The 25,212-nt window shown below is 33.3% G+C and overlaps 2 protein-coding genes, 1 long non-coding RNA gene and 1 pseudogene across 5 annotated transcripts; 1 reads left to right on the top strand and 3 right to left on the bottom strand.

Moving 5' to 3' along the window:
- Nucleotides 1-1,550: 1,550 nt before the first annotated feature.
- LOC145791184 (two-component response regulator ARR11-like) lies at nt 1,551-6,508 on the bottom strand. 2 transcript variants are annotated; one of them, XM_082871440.1, is made up of 5 exons: nt 6,082-6,508; nt 4,178-4,330; nt 3,709-4,095; nt 3,466-3,542; nt 1,551-2,890 (listed from the first exon to the last, which is right to left on the bottom strand). In XM_082871440.1, the coding sequence occupies exons 1-5, from the start codon at nt 6,206-6,208 to the stop codon at nt 1,919-1,921; spliced, it is 1,716 nt and encodes a 571-aa protein (XP_082727566.1). In that variant the 5' UTR covers nt 6,209-6,508; the 3' UTR covers nt 1,551-1,918. The 2 variants fall into 2 exon arrangements, with proteins under 2 accessions (XP_082727566.1, XP_082727567.1); XM_082871441.1 differs by having other exon boundaries at nt 4,174-4,330; nt 6,082-6,394.
- A 7,996-nt stretch (nt 6,509-14,504) lies between these two features.
- LOC145792078 (putative LRR receptor-like serine/threonine-protein kinase RKF3 pseudogene) lies at nt 14,505-15,889 on the bottom strand (annotated as a pseudogene).
- Nucleotides 15,890-16,713: 824 nt separating this feature from the next.
- On the top strand, nt 16,714-24,892 carry LOC114304284 (Leucine-rich repeat protein kinase family protein). Of its 2 annotated transcripts, none has more exons than XM_082871439.1 (15): nt 16,714-16,919; nt 17,367-17,907; nt 18,514-19,025; nt 19,126-19,255; nt 20,437-20,508; nt 20,589-20,657; nt 20,751-20,822; nt 21,014-21,082; nt 21,254-21,426; nt 21,513-21,766; nt 22,288-22,414; nt 22,521-22,586; nt 22,745-22,931; nt 23,009-23,141; nt 24,421-24,892. In XM_082871439.1, the coding sequence occupies exons 2-15, from the start codon at nt 17,453-17,455 to the stop codon at nt 24,733-24,735; spliced, it is 2,634 nt and encodes an 877-aa protein (XP_082727565.1). In that variant the 5' UTR covers nt 16,714-16,919; nt 17,367-17,452; the 3' UTR covers nt 24,736-24,892. The 2 variants fall into 2 exon arrangements, with proteins under 2 accessions (XP_082727565.1, XP_082727564.1); XM_082871438.1 differs by having other exon boundaries at nt 16,844-17,102.
- LOC145791183 (uncharacterized) lies at nt 17,250-18,682 on the bottom strand. The gene is made up of 2 exons (XR_014331033.1): nt 18,444-18,682; nt 17,250-17,931 (listed from the first exon to the last, which is right to left on the bottom strand). It is a non-coding gene; the product is annotated as an uncharacterized LOC145791183 (long non-coding RNA).
- Nucleotides 24,893-25,212: the final 320 nt, after the last annotated feature.

Raw genomic sequence — 25,212 nt, 5'->3', positions numbered from 1 at the left:
GCGGAACGGAGTGGTTCGGTTGACGGATTATAAATTTTAAAGTTTAAACCGCGGTTAGCGATTAAAGCGATACGAATAAATACGAATCAATGCGATTTTAACAAATTAAGCGATATTTTGCACAGCCCTAAGACTACCCACCTTTGTTTTCAAGTTCCAAGTTCAACAATTCACAACTATCTCTTCCCAACTCCCAACTTGGTGTCTTGCGTCATTGGTAATAATTGTGTACACTTTCTTTAATTTCAAATAGAATTTAAAAAAAAAAAAATGTCTCGTAGCTTGAAAAGCGAAGGATTCATATAATCCTAATTGGTATTTACGGGACAACTATCCAGACGGTCAGGTAAAATACTTGTTTACCGCGACTGTCACTTTATCAGCCGCGACTGTCAACCTTCTCTCTGGACGACAGTCAGACGACTGACAAAATGAATTTCAAACTATTCGGACCAAGTTCAAATTCGAACTGTCACCTTATCGGCCGCGATTGTCAGCTTTCTCTCCGGACGACCAGTCGGACGACTGACAAGATGAATTTGAAACTATTCGGACCAAGTTCAAATTCGAACTACGCAACAGTGTTGTAAAATTTAAAATTAGCATCTCTTCAAATTTTGTTTTAAATTTCACTGTTAGCAAAACCAACATATTTTGTTGAAATAATCAGTTTATTTTATTTTAATTCCCATTTTACCCTTATGTTCTTTGTATTTTAAAAAAAGATTATGAATAATTTTTTTAAAGTATATTTAAAAATTAATAAAAATTCAGTAAAATATCAAAAAAGTTCCAAGAAAAGAATAATCAAAAATAATTTTTTGAGTTTTGAAAACCAAACAAGATGGTGATTCTTTGTTACCCAAAACCGTCGTTTACCATCTAGTCTCGAAGCAGCCAAACTTTTATCCCATGAATTTCTGGGGAAGCCGCCCAGACAGAACCAAACTTACCTTTTGCTTCCATTACCAAAGAAAACAGATGCAAAAACTGTCTCACTGTCTTCCAAAACTCACAATCTCTCTGCCCATATCATCATCCCAAAAGACTAGTACCAATTCCAAGCCCTTGTTGAGCCCAATTAGCAGACCTAGTACTATCAGTGGAGGTCTCAACAACAGTGTCAAAGCCATGGATGGGGGAAGACAGAGAGTCGACCACTCACAGAGAGAGAGAGAGCAACTTTTTTTTTTTTTTTGAAATCTATTGTTTAAGTTTTTCTAACTTATTTAAAGTTTTTTTTTTAATTTTATTTTTTTATCATAAAGTGTAATCATAAGCTGTATCTGACAAAATCTCGAAAAATAAAATAAAATCATAAGCAATCTTGATCCTAAATTCTCAAACCATTTTAACTTGAAGACATCAGGATCCGATTGTTCATTCAATGTTGATCCGAGTCTAAGAATAGGTACCAAAAACTTCTAAAAATGACAGATAATAACACACACAAACACACGCATGTATTCAAGGCCACCATCAAGTGAGTTTGAAACCATTTGTTTCTTTACTTGCTATGCTGGCCAAGGTTTCTCAAGTGGGAATTAGCATTTAGCAGGGACAAAAAAGTGATGCGATTCAAGTTAAAAATCAGCTGTCTCAAGGCACACCCTGTGCACAATGCAACTCTTTTTTACAAAATTTGCAAGGATTAATATGTGCAAACAAATATACAAAACAGACACACAGATATGTAACATACGATACATAGGTGTGTCTCACCTATTCTAAGTGCTCCAAGAAGCTTGCTTATTGTGCATGGTTTTTTCACCACTCCTATTCTATGGTATTTCACATTCCATACCCAAATTGTTTGGGAAGATCATATCTCAATCCATCATGTGAAATACTTCACTAACATACCAGTTCAATGGAAGAAAATAGCAAGTTACCTATCTTCGTAGAAGATATGGATTGATCAGACGATAAATAGACCTTGATCTATCACAGGATATTCCATCGGTTCCCACGGATACTCATGGTCAAATCTGTGTGCATCGAACAAGTATGCTGGAGTTTCAGCAAAGGGCACAGATTCCCTGCTCTCGATTCCAACATTCATCGTTGTATAACAGTCACCTTGAAGCAAACAAGCAAGTCCGTCCTCATCCAAAGATCCAAAACATGAACAACTTCCCAAAATTAGGTTTTTTTGGGCAGATTCGAGGTCATTTATGAAAATTTGATTTAACCCTTGATTCTTCAAGCTCAATGTAGTAGTGGCAATTGGCTCAGTATGAAAACTTGTCGTATGGCTCTCAGATTGAACAGGAAACAAGTCAGCTGCGCTTCTTGTTGGACCTGCTTGTCTTATTTGTTGACTTTTGCAATTGGCATAGGTAGGCTTAACTTCGACGCATGCTGATTTTTCTCTCTCTTTGTTAAAAGGTCTGGGACTAATAGATGGAGGCAGTGGGAGATGGTTGAAGCCTTGCTCGGACTGAAGGTGTGCCTTGTGCTCTTGTTTGAACTGAATTTTGGGAACTTCACTCCAAGAATACTGTGTTGGGATGGTAGAATCAAATGGTATATACTTTATATCTGGCTCCAGCGGTCGAAAAGAATGATTGAGTTCCACCCTTGAACTGCTGGTCTTTGGAGGATCAGGAATATCACGAATTGGAGCTTTCTTGGGTTCAGTAAGTGGCAATGAAACGATACCTTTCAGATCACCCTCGTGGATTTTTTGATCAACATTCTGAACATGAATCTTACTGCCTGGTACTCCATAGATGCCGCTAGCAACATCGTTTTGTTGCATATCAATTGAATTTTGAAGGCCAAGACTTCCGACAGGGTCTTTTGAAGATAGATCCGATTGCTTTATCCTGCCCATAAAAGCTTTTAGCTCATTTTCTTTCTGTAACCTACCCAAGTAGAGGCGGTATTTCTGCAAAATGAAAAGAATCCTTTGTGAAGTTTACAGTGATTATTGAACATATGACTTTCAATTATATTTCATCAAAGACATCTGATAATCAGATATGTGCTTCTTGTAAAATTCAAATGAGCTTGTTGGAATAGGGAAAAAGAGGTCGTTTACAGAATTAGTGTGGAATTATCATAGTTTGTGTGATTAGTAGTAGAAGCTACTTAAAAATGACATAAGTGGACCTAGGATTCATATAAAATATGAGAATTGATAATATCAAGTAATTAAGAGGAAACACAAAAACTATTATCACAAGACACAACTACTGAAAGTTGACTCTCAAATGTAGAACAGATTCTTAAACCCCCAACACTGAAAGCCCCTGCCACCACTAACCGGGATCTAAATATATGAAATAGATCAAATGGGAATGTCAAAACATATCTGTTATATATTTATAATTTATAATTATTCATATGCAAGGGACCTTGCTTTGGCTAATGGCCTTATTCCTGCCTCAAGATGTATTTTTATCAAAAAACACGTCCTTAAATCAATAACTATTTCCAGCTAATATATGTAGAACATGATACCTGCAAGTGGCTAGCAACATTCTCTCTTGTCAACCATGGTACGTTCATCAAGTCAAGAATTTTCTTAGGTCCAACTTCTGCCAAACAGAGATGAAACTCGTCACCTTCTAACTGAAAACCACTTAAAACCACTTAGATGACAAACAACTGTTATAAGTACAAAATAAAAACCGTAAAATTTCTGATTCACAATAATCATATAAAGACTAAGCCACTTTAAAGGAAGGGTCATAATAAACTCACTATCGAATCCAATCTGATTTACAGATTTTACAAACTTCTGATGCAGATCTACAGTCCAAACTACTCTAGCCTTCTTCGCAGAAGAAGCATCACTGAAGTCTTTGTCATCGCCCTTGTTTTCAACATCTTTTCTTTTCTTCCCTGAAGTCAGATCGCCTCCACTGAACAAGTGTCCATCATCAGATTGGTCTGTTCCATATCTCATCATCTGAATTTCTTCAAAGCAGTCTAGATTTTCAATATCTCTCACTTCATGTATTCTCTTTCTAAAGACATGCTGCCATATATTACGAAGTTCTTTCATTCTTATGGGCTTAAGAAGATAATCACATGCACCATGTTGGACACCTCGCATTACCCTGCTCGTTTCTCCATCAACAGACATCACTGCAAAGATAAAAAAAATTTAGTGGACAAGTAAATTTAGCAATCAGGACAAAGGTTCGAATGTTAATCACAGCGTACTGACTAATGACAGGAAGATCCATCTCGAGTCCAACATGCTCGAGAAGCTTAAAACCATCCATGTCGGGCATGTTGACATCACTGATTACAATGTCAAATCCATCTTTTCTTTCACGAAGTAAGTCCAAAGCCTCTCTTGCCAGACAACATGTAGTAACTGAAACACTCAAAAAAACACACGAAAAAAATTATTGAAAAAATGTCGGTAAGTGAAGACATTTGGTGTTGTCAGCATTCAAAAAAAAAAAAAAAGGAAAGAAAGCTATCCTGTCAACGAAGATCATTTGCAGAACAAACAGCAAACAATATGAGGACAAGGAAATAAAATCCACCACACCCTTTGAGATCAAGGATGCTGTCTGATATCCAAGATCAAGCATTTCCATACCAAAGAACAGATTGTGATATCCTGAATTGATCATCTATAAAGAAGCAGAATGATAAGCTTGACTCCCATATTGTAAAGGACCGCATGCCTATGAAGATTGTGTAGAAAGTAATGATTCACCAACATAAGGCATACTTATGTCCTTTTAGTTGGTAGGGGAGAGGGGATGGAATTTCAATGTTGCTTAGGAAAGGCTTGGGTTTCACCGGGTATGAATTAACTGTGTTTGAGTTTAGTTTACAAAGGTTTGGCTGAAGTCTGTTTATGAGTCCAACTGATATTGTTTTCATGAGCTGTTATATACATTCATTTCTGTGTCAGACCCCAAAAATCCTACCTTCACCCATGCAAATTAGTGATATAACATAGGTTCTAAATTCTGTCATTCGTAACTGCATTTCTTATTTTTAAATTCCATATAGATTTTTTTTTGTTTTTAAATAATTGTGATCCACAAAACAAAAGGCACATGTTCTACTAGGTATATTTCTTCTTTCAAGAGAACACATGCCATCACATGAATAAAGACCATTCTTCCAATCTAATCCTACACCCCCTCCATGCCCATCCTACAAACCCCATGCTGGATGAATTAAAGACCATCGTATGTCTTTTTGACTCTATTACCCTGTCTGCAAGTTGTCTGCCAATTTTTAAGGAATTCAGTGAGAAGAGGGACCATAGTATTTTAACCCCCGAACCCCTCATAACTAATAGCCTTTGTTGTTCAAACCAGTATATGGCAAGAGGCTATTTTAGCCAATTAGCCAAAAAGTCACTAAATTAGTCAAAAAGCCAACAACCCATTCCAAAAAGTCAAAGATTCTCTTTTCTCTCTACTTTTTGCACATATTTTCGTAATTAGCCAAAAAGTCATCCCAAACATACAAGTTTTTTTTACCTACCTTTTTAGCCAAATAGCCAAAAAGTTACTAAATTAGCCTGTTCCCAAACGAGGCCTAAATTATTTTCTTGGAAATTGACAAACTTAGACCAGGTAAAAGCAAAAGGCCCTGCAGAGGAGCCGGTGTTCAACAAACGAATTCATCATCAGCAACTCCTACACTTATAAGACAATCAGTATGCCATGGTTGTGATGAATTAAACATTAATCTCACTTAGATTTTGTATGTAAATTCTAGGGGAGGAAAAATCATCATCTGACTATATTCCAAGTTTTTTTTTTTTTTTGATTTCTTTCTTCTTCAAATTAGATTTGCAGCAAAACATAATCACAAATAAACAATACAATTGTAAGAATACAAACAACAATATCCAGATAAACAAGGCTTTTCGATTACAATCTCAATATCTTCAAATTCACTAGAAATAGCCTTATTATGCCGATAAATTGAAGCCTATTTAGGATACAATTCATATAACTAAAACATATATATCATAAAACACAGAGAAATAGAGGCAAAGACATCAAAATTCAATATTTTCACTTAGTGTATTACGATCAATTGAAGCATAAGCAAAGAAAATTGAATTGCATGGAGAGGTAATTATTAATTAACCTTCATAAGAACACTTCTTGAGCATCTTCTCGAGGATTCGAAGCCAGACTAAATCATCGTCCACCACGAGAACACGGAGACCGGCCGGGAAGGCGTCGGTTCGAGCTGAACAAAAACCACTCTCCATGGACCAGAAGCTTCAGATTCAGGCAAAGATATAACTAACACTACTACTTCAACTAGGGCATATATAGAATAAATCTATATATATATATATATATGTTTGGAGAGAGAGAGAGAGATTTTTCTGTCATGAGTCAGTGTTGTTAGCTTAAAAATACGGGAGTTGTGTTCTGTTCTGGTTTCAACGGAAGGTTACGGATTGTCTCTCTCATGTTTTTTATTTTTTTTTTAATTTTAATAATATTGTTATAACAATTACAATTTGGGTTTGATAACTTGAAAGAACCGTTTGAAGTTGTCGTTTGGTTGGATTTTTTTTGAGTTGATAATTTTTTAACTTAGGCTAAGTTTGGTATTTTTAAAAAAAAAAATCAAAAAGTCACTATTTTATTTAAGTCACGTCATTTTGTTTAAGTCACGTATCTCTCTACCACATCATTTCAAACCCAACTCATATTTAATAAAAAGTCAAAAAATTCCTGAGTTAAAAAGTTTGCTTGGGTTGATTTTTTTACTCTTGTAAGAAAAAAAAAAAGTAAAATAATTATGATTTAAATGTAATATTTTGTTTAATTGGTTTATATAGTCTATTTTGTCTTTTGTGCTTTTTCAGTCCCAACTTTTTTTTGCCAAACAAATTCTTAATAAGCTTATTTTAAAACTGATTCCAGTAATCCAAACAGTTTACTTTTTTAGATTTGTTGAGTAAAATATTTAAAAAATCAAGATGGTTGAATATCGGTAGCTATATATTTAAATTATATTTGTTTTAACAAAATGGACGATAAATATAATTTCAAAAATAACTATTTATTTTTTGTGATACAAATTTGATTCAAACATATAGAGTATGTTTGGTTTGGTTTTTAGAGAGTAGTTTTTAAAAATTATTTTGAAAAGAAAGTTTAGAAATTTTTTTGATTTGTTTGGTTGTATATTTTGAAAATAATTATGGAGTTTGTAAGTTTGGAATGATTTGATATTAAAAAATGCTTCAGACCACTAATTAATAGTGGCACTAATGATGTGGCAGTGGGTTATAGGCCCCGTTTGTTTTGGGAGATAGAATGGAGGGGATTGATAGTGAGGAATTGTTAAATTATTATTATATAAAATAAATAAAAAAAAATAAAAAATATATTTAAAAAAAATTTCCCAATATATAAAAAATAAAAAAATTTCTAATCCTCTCACTATTTTTCTAATACCATCTCTACCTCCACATTACCAATCTCCCTTCCTCCTCCTTACTAATACCAAGGGATTACTAATCCCCTCCTTATCTCTCAAAACAAACACTCCATTCTCAATCCCTTCCTCACTATCAAACCCAATCCCCTCCCCATAACCCCAAACAAACGGGGCCATAGTGTTGTTGTGCCTTTTTTTTTTATTTTTTTTTATTTTCCACCTCATTAGTGGTGGTTTAGTGGTACCAAATTAGTGGTACCAATCACTATTGTTTGATATTTTGTTATAATTGAGTAGATGTGTGTGAGAGAAAAAGTTATTGAGAATGAGAGAGGAGAGAGAAAAATGTTGCGTTTGGTAGAGTTTTGTAAATATAATTTAAGAGTATGAGCTATATTTTGAGTTTGTGAGTTGTGGAATTATAATTTGTGTGTTGAAAATTTGTTTAGTTATGTTTTTGAATAGAGTGTTGAATTGAGTTTTAAATAGTATGTGGAATTGAGTTTTGAAAGTTTGATATGTTATGTGAAATAAAAAAATTTGTTTGGTGATGAGTTTTCAAAACTTAATTCAACCTATAATTGATAATCAAACACACAACTCATAACTCAATATCTGTATTTTTTATCAACAGTTATAACCAAACTATTTTTAAAATACTCAAATAAAAAAAATGATTTTTTTTCAATTAATTGTTTTTAAGTAATTTTTTAAATAATTTTTTTTTTCAAATAACTTCTATGTCAATTATTTTATGTCAATTAATTTTTCTATCAATTCATTTTTTAGGCTTGTATAAACATTAAAAATATTTTAAAATTATTTAAAAAATTAAAATATTAAAAATATTCCGAAAATCAAAATATTTACAATTAAAATATCAAAATATTAAAATATTTTTATGAAAATTAAAATATTAAAAATATTCCTATAAAATAAAATAAAATATTTAAAATAAAAAATAAAAAATATTTAAAATAAAAATTAAGTTGTTTCTGAGTTTTGAAATGAGTTTTGAGATGTGTGTTTGATTATGAGTTTTGAAAAGTAATAATTATAGTTTGAAATGAGTTTTGAGAAATGGGTGCAGAATTATGATTTGAAAGCTGCAACCAAATACCACACTCAAATCAATGGTGGAACTATGTTTTGAAATCTAAACCAAACAGTAATTGAATGATATGTAAGAGAGAGAAAGTAATTTTGGAAAAATTACAAACCAAACAAGTTATTTGGAAACAATTTTTCAAAATCACTCTACAAAGCCAAACCAAACATACCCATGGTTATCAATATCCAATCATCTTAATTTTTTACATATATATTATACCCAATAAATCTTAAAATATAAATAATTTAAATTATCGAAACAAAATATGTGATCGATTCTACGAGCCCCTCAAGCTTCTCTCATGTTTTAACTGAGAGAAGCTTAACTCTTAAAATTTATGTTATCATAATCCATTTAAGAATTAAAATTGTCTCCAGTTGAGATATTTAGCTACATAATCTAATCTGGCCAGTTGTAGGCTCATTCGTAAACCATCTTGATAATCTAAATCGTTAATTTTCTAAGACCCTTTACAAAGATTATGATTACTCCAAATCATGTCGATCAGATATCGAAAATCATTTGATCGGAACATTGTTGTTTGAAAATTGATTAATGAATAGACAATGTAATCCAATCAAATGGTTCCTGATATCTAGTAGACCTGATTTTTTGTATACATGATTTTTTCAAATAACCCTATAAAATGGAAGATTTAGATTATTGAAACAAGTTCAAATTGGACCCACAATGAGTTTATCCAAACTAGAGAAGTATTTTACAAATTCTATCACCCAGATTTATCACTAATAAAAAATATTATGGTAAATTATACAAACGGTTCTTATAATTTAGGACTTGTGTTATTTTGATTATTAACTTTTCAATTGTGATATATTTAACCTTAAATTTTAAATTTTGTTCCAAATAAGGACAATTAAAGATACCATTGAATTTTTTAAGGACAAAATCGTCAATTTGAAAAAATATAAACTAATTTGACAAAAATAAATGTCAAAAAAATATTTTTACCCACTAAAGATAAAATTATATAAAATTAATAAATCCTTTAGACATTTATTTATTTATTTTCTAAATTAATTTTTGTTATGTATTTGAATGATAATCATATAATGGGTGATTGTTTTTGTTTTCATTAAATTAGTTTCTATTTTTCCAAAATTCAAATATGGCGACAACTTTGATATCATTATTAAACCAATCCATTAAATCAAAAAAATCTAAAATTAAAAACATTTCATATATTAAATATATCAATTACATATTAAAAATTTAACAAATACCCATTACATGATCATCATTTAAATATATAATAAAAATTAATTTGATAAAATATATAAATAAATAAATGTCTAAAAGATTTATCAATTTTATATAATTTTATCTTTGATGAATAGAAATAATTTTAAAAAAATTTAAAAATAGTTTTTTGACATTTATTTTTGTCAAATTAGTTTATATTTTATCAAATTGGCAATTTTGTCCTTGAAATTAAGTAAAGGTATCTTCAATTATCCTTATTTGGAATAAAATTCAAAATTCAAGATCATATGTGTCATAATTGAAAAGTCAGAGACCAAAGTGACACGAGTTCCAAAATATAGGAACTGTTAGTGTAATTCGTCCAAAATATTAAATACACAAATTTTTTATTTAAAAATTCATAAAAAATTTATATTACTGTAATATATTTGTAAAAGAAATATTAATCACCATCCGCCAATAATGTTATTTATATAAAATTATATGAGATGAAATGTAAATTAAAAATATATAAAATAAAAATTTGACATTATTTAACTCTTTAAAAAATGTGTAGTTAGCAAAACCTTATTTTATAATTACAAAGTGATTTGACTTTTAATAAACAGATATAAATGAAGCACATAATTTTATATAATTTTTTTATATATAAATTTTATTTATATAACATTTTACTTATTAATATAATGGTGATAAGTGACATGATAAATAAAATCTAATAATAAAGTGAGAGATAAATTGGTGGATAATTACAAGAATATAAGATGAAATCCAAATTAAGATGATTGACTTTAGAACCTTAATGAGGTGAAAGAATGTTTTAATGTACTAATGATTTCAATGGTCCATGAAAAAATTCGATAATGACATGTTAGCATTCTTTTTAACTTTATATTTCATTAATTATGTGATTTGTTTTATTTTTTAGTTAATATAGCTTAGTTTTTGTTAAAATTTGATATTTAAAATATCAGAAAAGAACGAGTATTCATATTTCATAGAGCAAAAAAAGATAACTTATTGAAGTTATTTTTTGTCTCATAAATGAAAAACAAAAGCTAAATCAAACACTGATGCGGATTTTTAAAATAGAATAAAATAAAATAAATTATAAATATCCTTAATAGGTTGCAACAAGCAATGCACTAATTTAGTGGTCACCTAAAGAGCTCACATCGGCTATGAGGGGCATAGATGTTATATTGTCAACTCTTTGTTTTACTGGGTGCTTCTAAATGAATTTACAAATTTCTCTGTTCTCAATTTTAACATATATGTATATACACGAGCAATGATACATAATTTTAATTTTGGAGCTCTAATTGATTTCTAATAACGTGACAAGAAAGAAAAAAAGAAAAAAAAATCAAAATATCACATCAATGAGTGGGTCTCCCTCCCTAAAGCTCCTTTAGAGCTCATATTTTAGTGTTCCCAAATATTTTTTTGTATATATATACATATATTCAACTAGAAAATGAGTATTCACAATATTAATGCAATTAGATATAGAGATTTCACCAGGTCAAACTCATTGAATATACCAAGAAAACAGGTCAATCTTTAAGAAAGAAGACCACCTTATTAATTATCTAGTCTTCATTTGAGGGGCTTATATTTAGAATAAGATTCTCTATTATATTTTTCTATATTTCTTTGTCCTAAATTCTTCCTTTACCACAGGATTTAAAGTCAAAGAAATTGATCATGTAATTGATATAGTGTTTAGGACATGATGACAGAAGAGAGTGAGATAGAAGATCCTCAACCTTCTCTACTACAATATCAAAGTCAGAGAAATAAATTTTAAAATAAAGAGGGAATTTAAAACAAAATATTCTCTACCACAATATCAAAGTTAAAGAAATAAGTTTTAAAATAGAGAGGGAGTTTAAGACAAAATAATAAGAGAATGAGACAGAAGATCTTTAGCCTTTACCAACACATACACATTTTTTTTTCTTCTAAAATAAAATTAAAAGAGTACTCATATTCACATAATGACAAATATTCAATAGAAGTTTAACAAGGCTCAAACCCACCTCACACCCAAAAAGAAAAAACTTGAGAGCTTCATTAGTGGATCAAATTCAATTATCCATTAGACTAATGGTGATATTTTTGTTCCCCTATCCACATATTTTATTAATTTTAAATTCAATAATGGCTATTGAGGTTTCAACTTTGAAACAATAGGAGAGGTTTAAAGGTACACCTTTTGTGAGAGTGGGGATTGGGGCATGGCCCTTTTCAAAAAGGAACTCAAATGGCTCTAAAAGGAAATGCCCACTAACAAGACCTTTATGTTAAAGGGAATTGTTACTTTAAATGAGATAGGAAGCATGATTAGTGATTAATAAAATTAGAAGAATGAACACCATGCAACTTCTCTTTTAAGTGGAGTATTGCCTTTTTTTAATTTAATTTAAAGGTTAGAGAATTTATTTTTATTTTGTTTACCTCTTCCCTTATGCTCTCTCCTTTGATGCCTCATTTATTGTTCTCTACCCTATTTGTTCTCTCCTATTGTGTTGTTTATTTCATAAACTCATTCTCCCAACTATCATGAAGATGCTGATAAATAATGGGAGCTTTTCATTTAATAGATGATGTACATGCCACGATATTGATAACTTTTAAAATCAAACATGATATGTTTTTAAATCTTTTTTGTTTTTCTGTCTCAATACACTCACAATTGTTGAATCATGCAAGAATGTCAAGGTACTAGAATTTCAAGACATGATCCAACGACTATGAATGTTTGGAGATAGGAAATAAATTTAGGACAGAGGATCACATGCGAACGTGTAGGGGCAAAAATGCCAAAAAACAAATAAAAGGCCAAAAAAATTGGACTTGGGTCTTGTGGAGAAGAGGATTGAATGGATTACACACTTGAATATTTCTTGGACACACTAGGCCCTATTGAAGGGTCAGATAGAAAGCCCAAGTCCCATGTGCACGAACCCAAATATATTCAAAGAGTTATTTGAGCAATGCATGCCCATAAAAGATCTCTGAAATTTGTAAGGCCCCTAAGAATAGACTGATACAAAATTATTAGGCCACGTTTTGTAACTGTTGGGCCAGGCCTTTGCTTGGGACTTAGAATCCAGTCCAAATCATGTGTGAAAATTACAGCAGTCATGCAACAATGCAGCAACAGCAAGGCATCAATTCAATTGGCACCAATTTGATGATGTGAATCCTAGTTCAAAACCAATCCACCCTGCCCAATATACAGATCCAATCAAGTTGTAAAAATAATATTATATATACATATATAATTGCAATTAAAAACAATTACACACCAAGATTCAGACCCTATGGCCAATCAAATTAATGAAAAGAGTAGCTTTTATTGTATAGATTCAGGAATCATCAACAACTTTTGCCACCACAATAATTTAAAACTAATTTTATGTTTGGATTTTAATAGATGGAAAAGAAAATTATGACTATTTGTTGAAGAATTAGTGAAGGAAGAAGAAAAATCATTACAAATTTAAGATTCAAACCCAACTTAGAAGTGTCATCTAAATTAAAAAAAAAAATTAAAAACGAAATAAAAATAAATAAATAAATTTATTTCACTTTGCTATTATTATTAATTTTACCATCAATTGAAAGAGAATATATAAGGGGAAGTTGCATATCACAAAGGTAAAACTCGAATCCAACATAAAGAAGTTCCTCGTCTACTAAGCCAATATCTTGATCTAAAGAAAAATAAAAAGAGTTCATTCACAAGATCCAAATACAACTTTAAAAGAAAATACATAAAAAAATAAATTTGACTTATTTCATTTTGTTAGTAATTTTTTTTAATAATCAGTAGATGCTCGAATTCAAACAGTACGCCTGAAAAGGAAATATCAACGAATTTCTCTTATGTCTTTAAGAGAGCTATGATTTAGTTGAAGAAGGGTACCAAAGAAAGACAAAGGAGATGGGGACCATATTAAATCCATGTTCACATACAAAGGAGCATCAAACTACCTACTTTTTCAGACTTTAAAAAAAGTTAAAGACGAGTTGGTCTAAAGGGACAAAGGCAAAAAAAATATTTTGTAGTTACCAAAACTCAAAAGCAAAAGTGAATTAAAGCCAACAAAATAATTGTATTCCATCTTTATCTTTTCCTCTTATATAGATGCTTTTGCATGCTTGCATGACCACATTCTCTCCCTATAGTTCCGTCTGTGACTGAATAGTACTTTGAAAAATAACAATAATGAATAATATATATGTAATAGGATTTTTCATTCATCCATAGGCTATCCGCTATGTGTCAGATTTTGAAGTACGCGATATTATTGAAGATTGAAAAAAGACCTAGTCCTAACGCCAAAAAAACAAAAAAACAAAAAAGACATAGTCCAGGTTGGGTAGGGCACACCATGTGAACAATGAATTTCTTTTAATTTTACTTATGGTACAAAATTATGATCTTTGGATGATAAAGCTATTGATTCATAACAAATAAAAGGGTAAATTGCATTTGCCTCCCCTAAGATTTCTGATAAATACAGGGACCTCTCTTGTAGTTTGAATAATTATAATAACCTCCCCTGCTTTACCTGACAATGTCAAGATTCTCCTTCTGTTGACTTCCGTTTATTTATTTCACAGAAAAAGCTGATGTCATCAAAGCCAAACATTAAAATATCCATAATGCCCTCAAGTGTCCTCAACTCATCTATATCCGGAACAGTGTATTTTCTGAGAAAATGGTGGGTAATTTCCTTTGCCTTCATTTTGTGACTACTAACTATTTACCATCTCTCTCTCTCTCTCTCTCTCTCTCATAAATCTTCAAAAATGTCTCCTCAAATCTGAATAGGCGGTCATGAAGACTACCATTCCTCATCAAATCACACACAATTATCCTCTAGTGGCCTTCTAAAGGAGTAGTAGCAGTACAATACCCTCTCAAAGCCACGAGATTCACGTGTCGAACGCTCGCAATGACCTCAACCTCGTGGACGAAAACTGCATCGCCTTCCACCGAGCAATTCTTGAACCGTTTTAACGCAACTTCAGAGCCATCCGGCAATACCCCTTTGTATACATTCCCATACCCACATCTCCCAATTATGTTTAACCTAGAGAAATTCTTTGTTGCTTCCCTAATTTCATCATATGTGTACCCAACTAAAGTAGTACTTTCATTGATTGAATTCATTCCAAAAGCTAAATTAGTTTCTCTCTCGTGATCAACCTTACTTCTCTCCCTAATTTTCTCGCGTTTTCGCCGTAAAATCCAAAACCCACCAGAACCCAGAAACAAAACAAACCCACAACCTATCACAACTACACAAATCACAATTGTTCTAACTCTACCATTTGAATTGCTCAAATCAGAAAAATCAAAACCAAATAGACAGTTAGCAGTACCTTCATCGGTTGGGCCGAAACGATTGATAAACGTCGCGGCGTAAATCGAAGGGTATGCCTTGCAATCGAGAGGTTTCCAATTGATCGGCCGTTCAAATTCGAAGGCTGGAGGCTCGAGAGACTGGTGGTGCAAGAAGCGCACGGTGAACCGTTACCAAGAGATTGATTACACGCCTTCACGACATCGTCTAACGCCGATTTCAAGACATTGCCTTCGAATTCATCACGAGTAGTGATGTTCATACAACCCTCGGCGATCCAGGAGGTCTGGAAACCGTAGATTTTGCGAATATCATTGAAATTGGGGAAGAAATCGTTGATTAGGGTTTGGTACGAAACCCAACAAGACTCGGCGAAGTCAATTGGAGGAAGAAAATTGTTGGTGGTTCGGAGATAATCGGACTGAACGAGTCGGAGATCGATCTTGATGTAGTGACAAGAGACGGAATCGGAGTCGAGTTTTGGACGATTTGAGGATTGAATGAGTCGGCGAAGGACGTTGAAATCAAGAGGACATGATGAGGTCGTGGCGTGGAGGTGGCGGGCGGCGGAGGCGGTGGTGGAGGAGGAGGATGAGAGAGGAGAGAGGTGGAGTTGTAGAGAGAGAAAGAGGAGGAAGATGAGAGACATTTGGGGAGTGATTTAGAGAGTTCAAATTACTCTGCTGTTGCAATTCGAAACCAGAGTGAAGTTGGGATTGGGGGATGAGATGAGATGAAAGAGAACAAAAAATTAAAATTAAAATTAAAAACAAAGTTGAATACTATAATCAAAGGGTATTTTCGACTTTTCATGCTTAAATAAAAGGGTAATATGGTCATTTTGTATATAAAAGTAACGTCGTTTATGTATAATTGACGAATTGGGGGAATGTGTACAATGTCAAGTAAAGCAAGGGAAGTCAGTGTAATTATTGAAACTACAGGGGAGATCCCTATATTTATCAGAAATCTCAGGAAAGGTAAATATAATTTACCCCCAAATAAAATCATATACAAAAAATAAGATGATTTTTGTGAAACAACAAAGTGATTTTCTTGATATGTCTTACTATTAAAATTGACCTTACTGACTACACAATATGACTATACTTACCACTGAATCTAACCCTGCTCACACACAATGTATCCATCTACTTATCACTAAAACTGACCTTACTGGCTATTGAAATTGACTCTACTTATAACCTATCTAAGTCTCAGGATAAAGAAACAACTTTTACCAATAATATTCAAAGTTTTATCTTCTTCGTGAATTTAAGATTTTATCTTTCTCATGAATTCGAGACCCTTTTCGTTTATTAGAACAATATTTAGTTTCCGTATGTATTCCACTACGTCAAAAACAAAAACAAAACAAAACAAAACAAAAATCTTACATAGCTACACTGGCAATATCTTCCATACACTTTCCCTAAAACGAACAAAAAAAATTCTATGTACACAAATGAGCGTCACATATGACAAATAAGGGGATGGCCTCCACATGTAGGTCCTACCTCTCGTCTCTATTTGATGAGAAATTTTGTGTTTTATTTTGGGAAAAATAGTATAATTAAAAAATAAATATCAAACATTTAACTTCGGAAAACAGAATAAAATAAATCTTTTTTTGCTTTCTGGCTTACTGCTGTCATATACTCCATTTTCTTTTCCAAAGCAATAAAAGGTGAACTCAAAATACTTTTTCCAGGAAAAAGCAGATTTCAAAATCAACTAAAGATCCAAAACGTGAATGAACATTGCCAAAACTCATCAATCACAAATAAAGTGAAAGATAGTAAAGATAGGTAAGACTTGGACTTGACAGTCTCTCATCATTCTATCATCAACTAGTAATCTGTTGAAATCGCAATCAAGTCCCAGAGGATTGTTTTCTCTTCTTCTACTTCATCAATCTTCAATGGGTTTAATTTTCCATTTCCTTCTGTTAATTCTATGCTTTGTTCCATTTTGTGTGTGCCAAGTGAAAGGTACGTTCTCCTCACATCTATCATACCAAAAACCTTCAAAATTTGATTGCCAATAGTATGTGTAAGCATGCTGGTAAAAAAGACACGACAAAACGAGTAAAATTTTCTTCATTCAGTGCCCACTAGATCACACACAAACACAAACAATTTAACAAATATATGTTTTCTAGAACTAGAAAATAGTTTTAATCTCTTATTGTAGTGATACAGATCATGAAAAGAATATATATTTATGCAATGACAAACAACCAAAACAACATGCAGAGTTCATAAGTATAGACTGTGGAAGCACAAGAAGTAATTACACTGACCCAAGTACGAGGTTGGAATGGATTTCAGACATTGGAATCATGAGCCATGGAATATCAGCACAAGTCGAGAATCCAAACGTAGACTTACCGCAGTACCAAAGGCGTCGGGACTTTCCAATAGACATCAAGAAGTACTGCTACACTCTGAGCACGGAAGAGAGGAGGCGGTATATTGTCCGAGCAACTTTTTTATACGGAAGCTCTGTTAATGAAGACACATTCCCAAAATTCCAGCTCTACTTGGATGCAACTAAGTGGTCAACTGTAACGGTGTTGGATGCTTCAAGTTTATATGTGAAGGAAATGATCATCAGAGCACCCTCGAATTCGATTGATGTGTGCTTGTGCTGTGCAACGACAGGTTCTCCGTTCATATCCACACTCGAGCTGAGGCCTTTGAATCTATCAATGTATGCTACGGATTTCGAGGATGATTTCTACATGAAAGTAGCAGCAAGAGTCAATTTTGGGGCTCCAACCAAGGAAGCTGTAAGGTAAGCTCTCTCCAGTGTTCATACCTGACAGTAAATTTAGCAGAAGGGGCACCATAATGAATAATACATACTAAACAGAAAATCAATGTGAAAAAGAGAGAGAGTGAGTTGAATTGATGTATATATTGGATCTGTTGGGACTAAAGGGGAACCCGTAGCTTCTGCCTAGATAGGGGGGGTGCTCTGACCAATTGAACTACAATCCCCGGGAAATAAGGGATGTAGCAAAAAATTGGATTCTTAATTATTCCTCTGTATTGGGTTTTTCTGAAGGACAAGGGGTTATACCATCTCATTGTAGATTGACTAATTATTGGGCTAAAGATGGATTTGAACCAATTTATAGTTCGTCCCCATTAACTGCTAGGGCATTGACCAAAGTCTTGTTGGTAATCCATGATCAACACTACCCATAGGGGAAGTCGAATCCCCTTGAAAGAGAGATGCCCTAAACCACTAGACAATAGGGGCATACTTGCCCGACTGCCATCATACTATGATCATAATATGAACAATTTTTTGAAATTGATAGTTACCCATTTTGCAAGGGAAAAATATTTCCAGCTATGTCTGTTACTGCAAATAAATGTTGACCGTCTTTTCCAGGTACCCGGATGATCCATATGACAGAATATGGGAATCAGATCTTGATAAAAGACAAAATTTTCTTGTAGGCATAGCTCCTGGCACAGAGAGAATCAATACAACAAAGAACATAAATGTGAATACACGAGAATATCCACCTGTTAAAGTAATGCAAAGTGCAGTTGTTGGTACAAAAGGGTCTCTTACCTACAGGTTAAATCTAGAAGATTTCCCCGCCAATGCTCGAGCTTATGCATACTTTGCTGAAATTGAAGAATTGGGGGCGAATGAAACACGGAAATTTAAAATGCAGCAGCCTTATATGCCTGATTATAGCAATGCTGTGGTGAATATTGCTGAGAATGCAAACGGAAGCTACACTCTATATGAACCAAGCTACATGAATGTCACACTGGATTTCGTTCTGTCATTCTCCTTCGTGAAGACCAGGGATTCTAGTCGAGGACCACTCCTAAATGCAATTGAAATTAGCAAATATGTGCAGAGAGCACCAAAGACAGATGAGCAAGATGGTAAGACTGCCTATGTTATATAATATCACTGAAAATGACTGCTATGACGAATATGATTTACTAGAATGAGCTAATTAGTATTATTATTTCCACTTGGAAGTGGAAGTTGTCAATGCCCTTCGCTCGGTGTCTGCTGAAAGTGCTGGAACAAATGAAGGTGATCCTTGTGTTCCAGTGAGTTGGGAATGGGTAAATTGTAGCTCTATCATACCGCCAAGAATTACAAAAATGTAAGTCCTTTACACTGTATCAATGACAATCATGGTTTCTTTCAGAATTTAGAGCAATTCTAATCAATTACAATTATGGTTTCTTTCAGAATTTAGTGCAATTCTAAATATGTTGGGGTCTGGAATCCAAGCATCCCATGATAAACCATAAGAACAGTATTTTTATTTTTTTATTTTTTTTATGACTGAGTGTCCGGGCCAGTTTATGCGCACTTCAACTAATCCCGAGACTCACACAAAGCACCCTCTCCACGTGGATCAGACAAATCTCAGGCTAAGTCTACAGGCGTGGCCCCAAGGAGAGGATTGCTCTTAATGGGAGTTGAACCTAAGACCTAGAGGGAGCAGACCCCTAGGCCCCAAATTGAACTAGGCCAACCCCCTGGGGTTAACAGTATTTTATTCTATTCATTGACTTATTTGATGGATTTCCTAACTGCAGACTTGATTTGTCAAATTTTCAACACAATGGCATAGTCCAACAACAAAAAACCCGTGTAGCCATACAAGAAAATAACTTTCATAAGAAAATGTGGAAATTGGAAGTTCAGCCAAAAAATCAATGCTAGATCATTGTATTGGTAAACTCCAATTTGGCATGTACACCTGAGGCTGTAATTTGTAAAACGAACCAAACTACTTGAGCTCAACTTGTATTCAGCTCGTTATGTAAACAAGCCAAGCTTAAAAACAATGTAAAGCTCGTTAAGTTTTCAAGCCAATCTTGAACAACTTAGTACTTGGCTTGATTAGGTTATATGCACCAGAAAAAAACCAAACTACTTGAGCTTGGCTCATGATTGAATTGATTACAGCTCGTTTGAGATAAGCTCAAAAACAAGCTAAGTTTGAAAATATTTTGAAACCAATTAAGTTTTCAAGCCAAACTTAAACAACCTACTATTCAGCTTGTTTATAGAGAGCACCATGCCCAGTGACCAATATCATCTAATAATCTGTAGATAACCATCACTCTCAGATGGACCAGGGAAGTCATTTCTAGCTAATGAACATTCAAAAAATTCTACTTAGCGATAGGCTTGTATAATGAATGGACAAAACTTCTAATATGTCTCCTAGGAGAAATTAAGGTGTATAGTAGTTATATAATTTATTCAATTAAAAGAGTTGTTTTGTGTTGTTTGAGCTACCATATGAATTCTACTCACCTGTTTGGACAGTATGCTGTCAGGCAAGAATGTGCATGGTGAAATCCCATCAGGGCTTAAGAACATGGACGCATTGACAGAGTTGTAAGTGTTTTATTCTATGAAAAAACATATTTTTTATTATTCCTGTCACAATTTGGTTTTACAAGTTTCTATTCTCTTAGGTGGTTAGATGGCAACTCTCTCACTGGACCAATGCCAGACATGAGCAATCTGATCAATTTAAAAATTGTGTAAGCTCTTCACCTAAATTGTTCAAGTCCCAATAACTTATGCTGAGAAAATTATGGTTTTCCAGTGACTACTTGCGTTTGGTGAACATGCAGGCATATAGAGAACAACAAATTGAGTGGTCCACTGCCTTCTTACCTGGGTAGCTTGCCAAGCTTACAAGAATTGTATGTGATTATATCGATATCTTATAACTCCAGCTAGATTTAATTGGATTAGCTACTTTTGTGGCATAAATTTTGAGGAAATGAGTTGACTGTTTTAATATATATTCTCTCTATTTCAACATAAGCATTCTTTTTTTTCCTGATGTACATATAAAATGTGCAATAACTGTAAATCAATCAATATGTGACAGGTATGTAGAGAACAACTGTTTGAGCGGGGAAATCCCTTCAGCATTGTTAGCGGGAAATATAACTTTCAAGTGAGTATGTTTCTGTGTTGTGCTGAAACAGTGAGTGTGATTAAAATAAATGTGTAAACTAGGCACTCTGGCATAATAATCACAACCACACAAAGTATTGAAATTAGCACGTGCATATGTGCTTGAGTGAGCTATGAAAGTAATAGATAAGCACTATATTTTCTACTGCAGCTATAAAGGCAATCCGGATTTAAGTCGAAAGGCAAAGCATAAGATCCATTATAAGTTGATACTTGGAGTTTCAATTGGAGTACTTGCAATTCTTTTCTTCCTACTCGTAGGAAGCTTGCTACTACTACGCAACCTTCGAACAAAGACTTCTTATCAGAGAAGCGATGACAAAGGTATGAACTCTGCCAATTTTTGTCTGTTAGTTTTGGAGATAGTGTATTTCTGTTTGCATATCTAGTATTGTCCTTTTTCCCATCAGGTGATTCTTTACGTATGACCACCAAGCCTTTGAGTCCCTATTCAATTGCCCGAGGTGGACATTTAATGGATGAAGGAGTTGCAATCTACATTCCACTCCCCGAGATTGAAGAAGCTACTAACAATTTTTCAAAAAGAATTGGAAAAGGAAGTTTTGGACCTGTTTATTATGGAAAAATAAAAGACGGGAAAGAGGTTGCAGTTAAGATCATGGCTGATTCGACTAGCCATGGGACAAAGCAATTTGTGACCGAGGTAGTCTCCTCATCATTTCTTGCATAAACTTCCTTGCTAAATCTTTCATGAACAATCACTATAAGTCACAGGCACACACACAGGACAAAATGGTTGGAATTTCAAAAGAGTAACACAATAAATAAATAGCTCCTCTTTCCGGACAACAAATACAAAGGAGTTAAAAATTGCTATGACGGTTCTGTTGCTTTGTCTATATATTGTGTTTATTTGTCTGTGATTCAGCAATCCCAAAGTTTCTTTTTGATCCAATCAAATAAAAAGTAAAGAAAAAAGATGATGAATGAAAATTGAAAAGTATAAGCAAGATTACTATTTTAGAAAGAATTTATTAAGAACTTATCAGTAAAGCAACTCATTGAAAACACACAAAAATACAACTCATTGAAAACATACAAAAATTATTTACAACAAAATAAAAAAATAAATAAACCAAATCATTTTAACAAGTAACTACATGTCCGTAGCTTATGAACATTATCATGAACTACAAATCATTAACTACAGAAGCATGCTCCCAGGTTGCTCTCTTGTCAAGAATTCATCATAGGAACTTGGTTCCTTTAATTGGATACTGTGAAGAAGCAAATCAGCGCATGCTCGTTTATGAATACATGCACAATGGAACCTTGCGGGATCACATACATGGTCTGCCACTATTTTCGTACATTAATTGGTCAATTTTCTATCCTTTTGTCTAGTCAGATGCCATAGAAACAGCTAAAGATAAATCTATCATATAATCTGCTAACAGATTCGGCCAACCACAAGCACTTGGACTGGCTGGCTCGTCTTTATATTGCAGAAGATGCAGCTAAAGGTTGATTGAGGAACTTCTCTGTTGTTCACCTATAAATGAATTTTCTAGTCGTGGCTTCGTTTGGGATGTGGGTTTGGCATGATGGGTTGGGATGGATTGGGGCTAAAATAGTCACAAAAAAACAAAATAGGCTTTTCAGCGAATTGGGTTTTTTGTAGGCCTTGAGTACTTGCACACTGGATGCAACCCTAGCATCATTCACCGAGATGTGAAAACAAGCAATATCCTTCTGGACATTCATATGAGGGCAAAAGTGTCCGATTTTGGACTTTCGAGGCAAGCTGAAGAAGATCTAACCCATATATCAAGTGTGGCACGGGGAACAGTAGGATACCTAGATCCTGAGTAAGCCATACTAGTTGTGTTCTACAGATCATGTTTTTGTTCTGCATAAAGGTTTACTAATATAGTTTGGCCAACAGGTACTATGCAAATCAGCAATTGACTGAAAAGAGTGATGTTTACAGTTTCGGAGTTGTCCTGTTGGAACTGATCTCTGGAAGAAAGCCCGTCTCGACAGAAGATTATGGTGCTGAATGGAACATTGTTCACTGGGTATGTGCATTTGTAATTTCCTGTTGCTAATTTTAGGCATCTGCTGCTAATTTAGATCTTGGTAAAATAAATAAACCTACTCAAACAAATTCAATAGGGATACAGGACAAGAAAAAAGGATGGGCCGGATTTCGCTAAAGATATAAAATTCATAAGAGAAGTATTTATGTTGATATACTTGTGATTACTAGTTGAATTCTTAGTGTCTTGGAGAAGAAAATCCTAAAACCTAAAATGGCAACATGAGACAGAATATTCTAATTTGAGAATCTTTCCATATTAGCTAGCTACATAAAAATTGTGTGTGTGTGAGTGTGAGTGAGTGAGTGCATATAATTGCTTCTATCCATCTAAAGATTTTCAAACGCAATGTATCAAAAAGTCTATCCAACTAACTCGAATACCACTGTCTCTATGTGTGTTTCAAAAAGGAATAGAACATCTGGAACAAGATATGGTTTCTAAGAGTTATGAAGCCTAAATAAAGTGACATGAAAACATACAGCGTAATCCAAAAACTATCAAAATCTGGTTGGAATTTGTTTAGGCACTAATGACTTGTATGTACTTTGATATGATCTACACTTCATCAATACAAGGTTGAGGTAGCAAGTAAAGCTAGATACCTGTAAATAAGACTTAATTTAGATGAACATATAGTTTCCTTTTCAGTCACTTCTTGCAAGGGCAGCAAGCCAAAAAACATACAAAATAAGTAAGTCATCTATTAGTTGCTCTATCTATCTTAGATAGAAATCCCAGCCAATTTAAAGATAAAAAGCAATGCCTTCCCTTGACATAAGCAAAATGCAGCATGTTTTACAGCCATCCTGCATTTAAGATAAAAATATGACATCAAAGCATGGACTAAATCAATGTTCAAGCTTAAGAAGAAGAACTATTAAAGATTCAATTCCTACAATGCAATAAGGATATGCAATTACATAACAGCACCTGCAGTTAGATTGTATTATTGACATGATTATTGTATTTTCAATACTAGCATAAACCTTAATCCCTAAATCACAACAAAACTAAATTTTTTCCTTTCCTTCTTTGTACTAGCATTTATTGAAAACATCAAGCTTTTAGTGCTTTTCTACTTGAAGCAATTCATTTTTAAATAAAGCATCCATCAAGATGGCTCTTAATTGCAAAATGACATTGACACATCATTATGTTCGGATTTTTTGTATAACTTCTCTATAAGATTACAATTTTCTTTTCCAATTTAGGGTCACTTAAGTATAAATCACTAGAAATTATTGTTGTCGTGCAGGCAAGGTCATTGATTCGTAAAGGGGATGTAATTAGCATCATTGATCCTTCCCTTGCAGAAAGTGTGAAAATTGAGTCTGTATGGAGGATCGCAGAAGCTGCAATCCAATGTGTTGAGCAACATGGATATTCCCGCCCAAGAATGCAGGAAGTAATATTGGCTACACAAGATGCAATCAAGATTCAGAAAGGAAATGAAAAGTTATCTTCCGGGAGTTCAAGAGCACCATCCGCACGCAAAACACTGCTAACAAGCTTTCTAGACATCGAGAGCCCTGATTTATCCAATGGGTGCCTACACCCATCTGCAAGATAAACATCTACCCAACCCCCTTCAATACTCTGTAAAACTATACTTGCATATACAGTTTATGTTTTTTTGTAAAAATTGTTTTTGTTTCTTGCTGATATTACTTGTACAATGGATTTACACTTAAACATTTATAACTTTCAACTCAAGTGATTATTAAATACCTCTTGCTTTCATTCTAGATACATGAAGAACGACTATGTATATATACACGCATCGTATTATTTACCAAACCCAAGTTTTTGAAGATTTATTTATCAAAATGCAGGTCCTTTTAAACTTATTTCTCAAACTCAAATTGTTTCTTGAAGTCGCACGACTTCAGGTTTAAAGTCATGTTTAGTAAGCACAACTTTGATAAGTTTTATAATAAATTAAATGAAATTGTGTATTAAAAACATGACTTTAATGAAGTCAGTATGTTGTTGGAAATATGATTTTAGATTTGAAGTCATGTTAAAAAGGAAATATGTATTGAAAGCA

The sequence above is a fragment of the Camellia sinensis genome, chromosome 5, assembly GCF_055761805.1.
Source record: "Camellia sinensis isolate YWXY chromosome 5, ASM5576180v1, whole genome shotgun sequence".
Lineage (NCBI taxonomy): Eukaryota > Viridiplantae > Streptophyta > Magnoliopsida > Ericales > Theaceae > Camellia > Camellia sinensis.
Note: the sequence above shows the minus strand (reverse complement) of the source record. Positions and strands in the feature narration are given on the sequence as shown.

Bases quoted from the DNA above. Each gene is read 5' to 3' on its own strand.
- LOC114304284 (XM_082871438.1), top strand. From the start codon at position 17,033: ATGGGTTTAATTTTCCATTTCCTTCTGTTAATTCTATGCTTTGTTCCA. The intron at 19,026-19,125 runs GTAAGACTGCCT...TCCACTTGGAAG, and splicing joins AAAGACAGATGAGCAAGATG to TGGAAGTTGTCAATGCCCTT. The intron at 21,427-21,512 runs GTATGAACTCTG...TTTTCCCATCAG, and splicing joins TCAGAGAAGCGATGACAAAG to GTGATTCTTTACGTATGACC.
- LOC145791184 (XM_082871440.1), bottom strand. From the start codon at position 6,208: ATGGAGAGTGGTTTTTGTTCAGCTCGAACCGACGCCTTCCCGGCCGGT. The intron at 4,096-4,177 runs GTCAGTACGCTG...TTATCTTTGCAG, and splicing joins GATGGATCTTCCTGTCATTA to TGATGTCTGTTGATGGAGAA. The intron at 2,891-3,465 runs GTATCATGTTCT...TTCATTTTGCAG, and splicing joins ATGTTGCTAGCCACTTGCAG to AAATACCGCCTCTACTTGGG.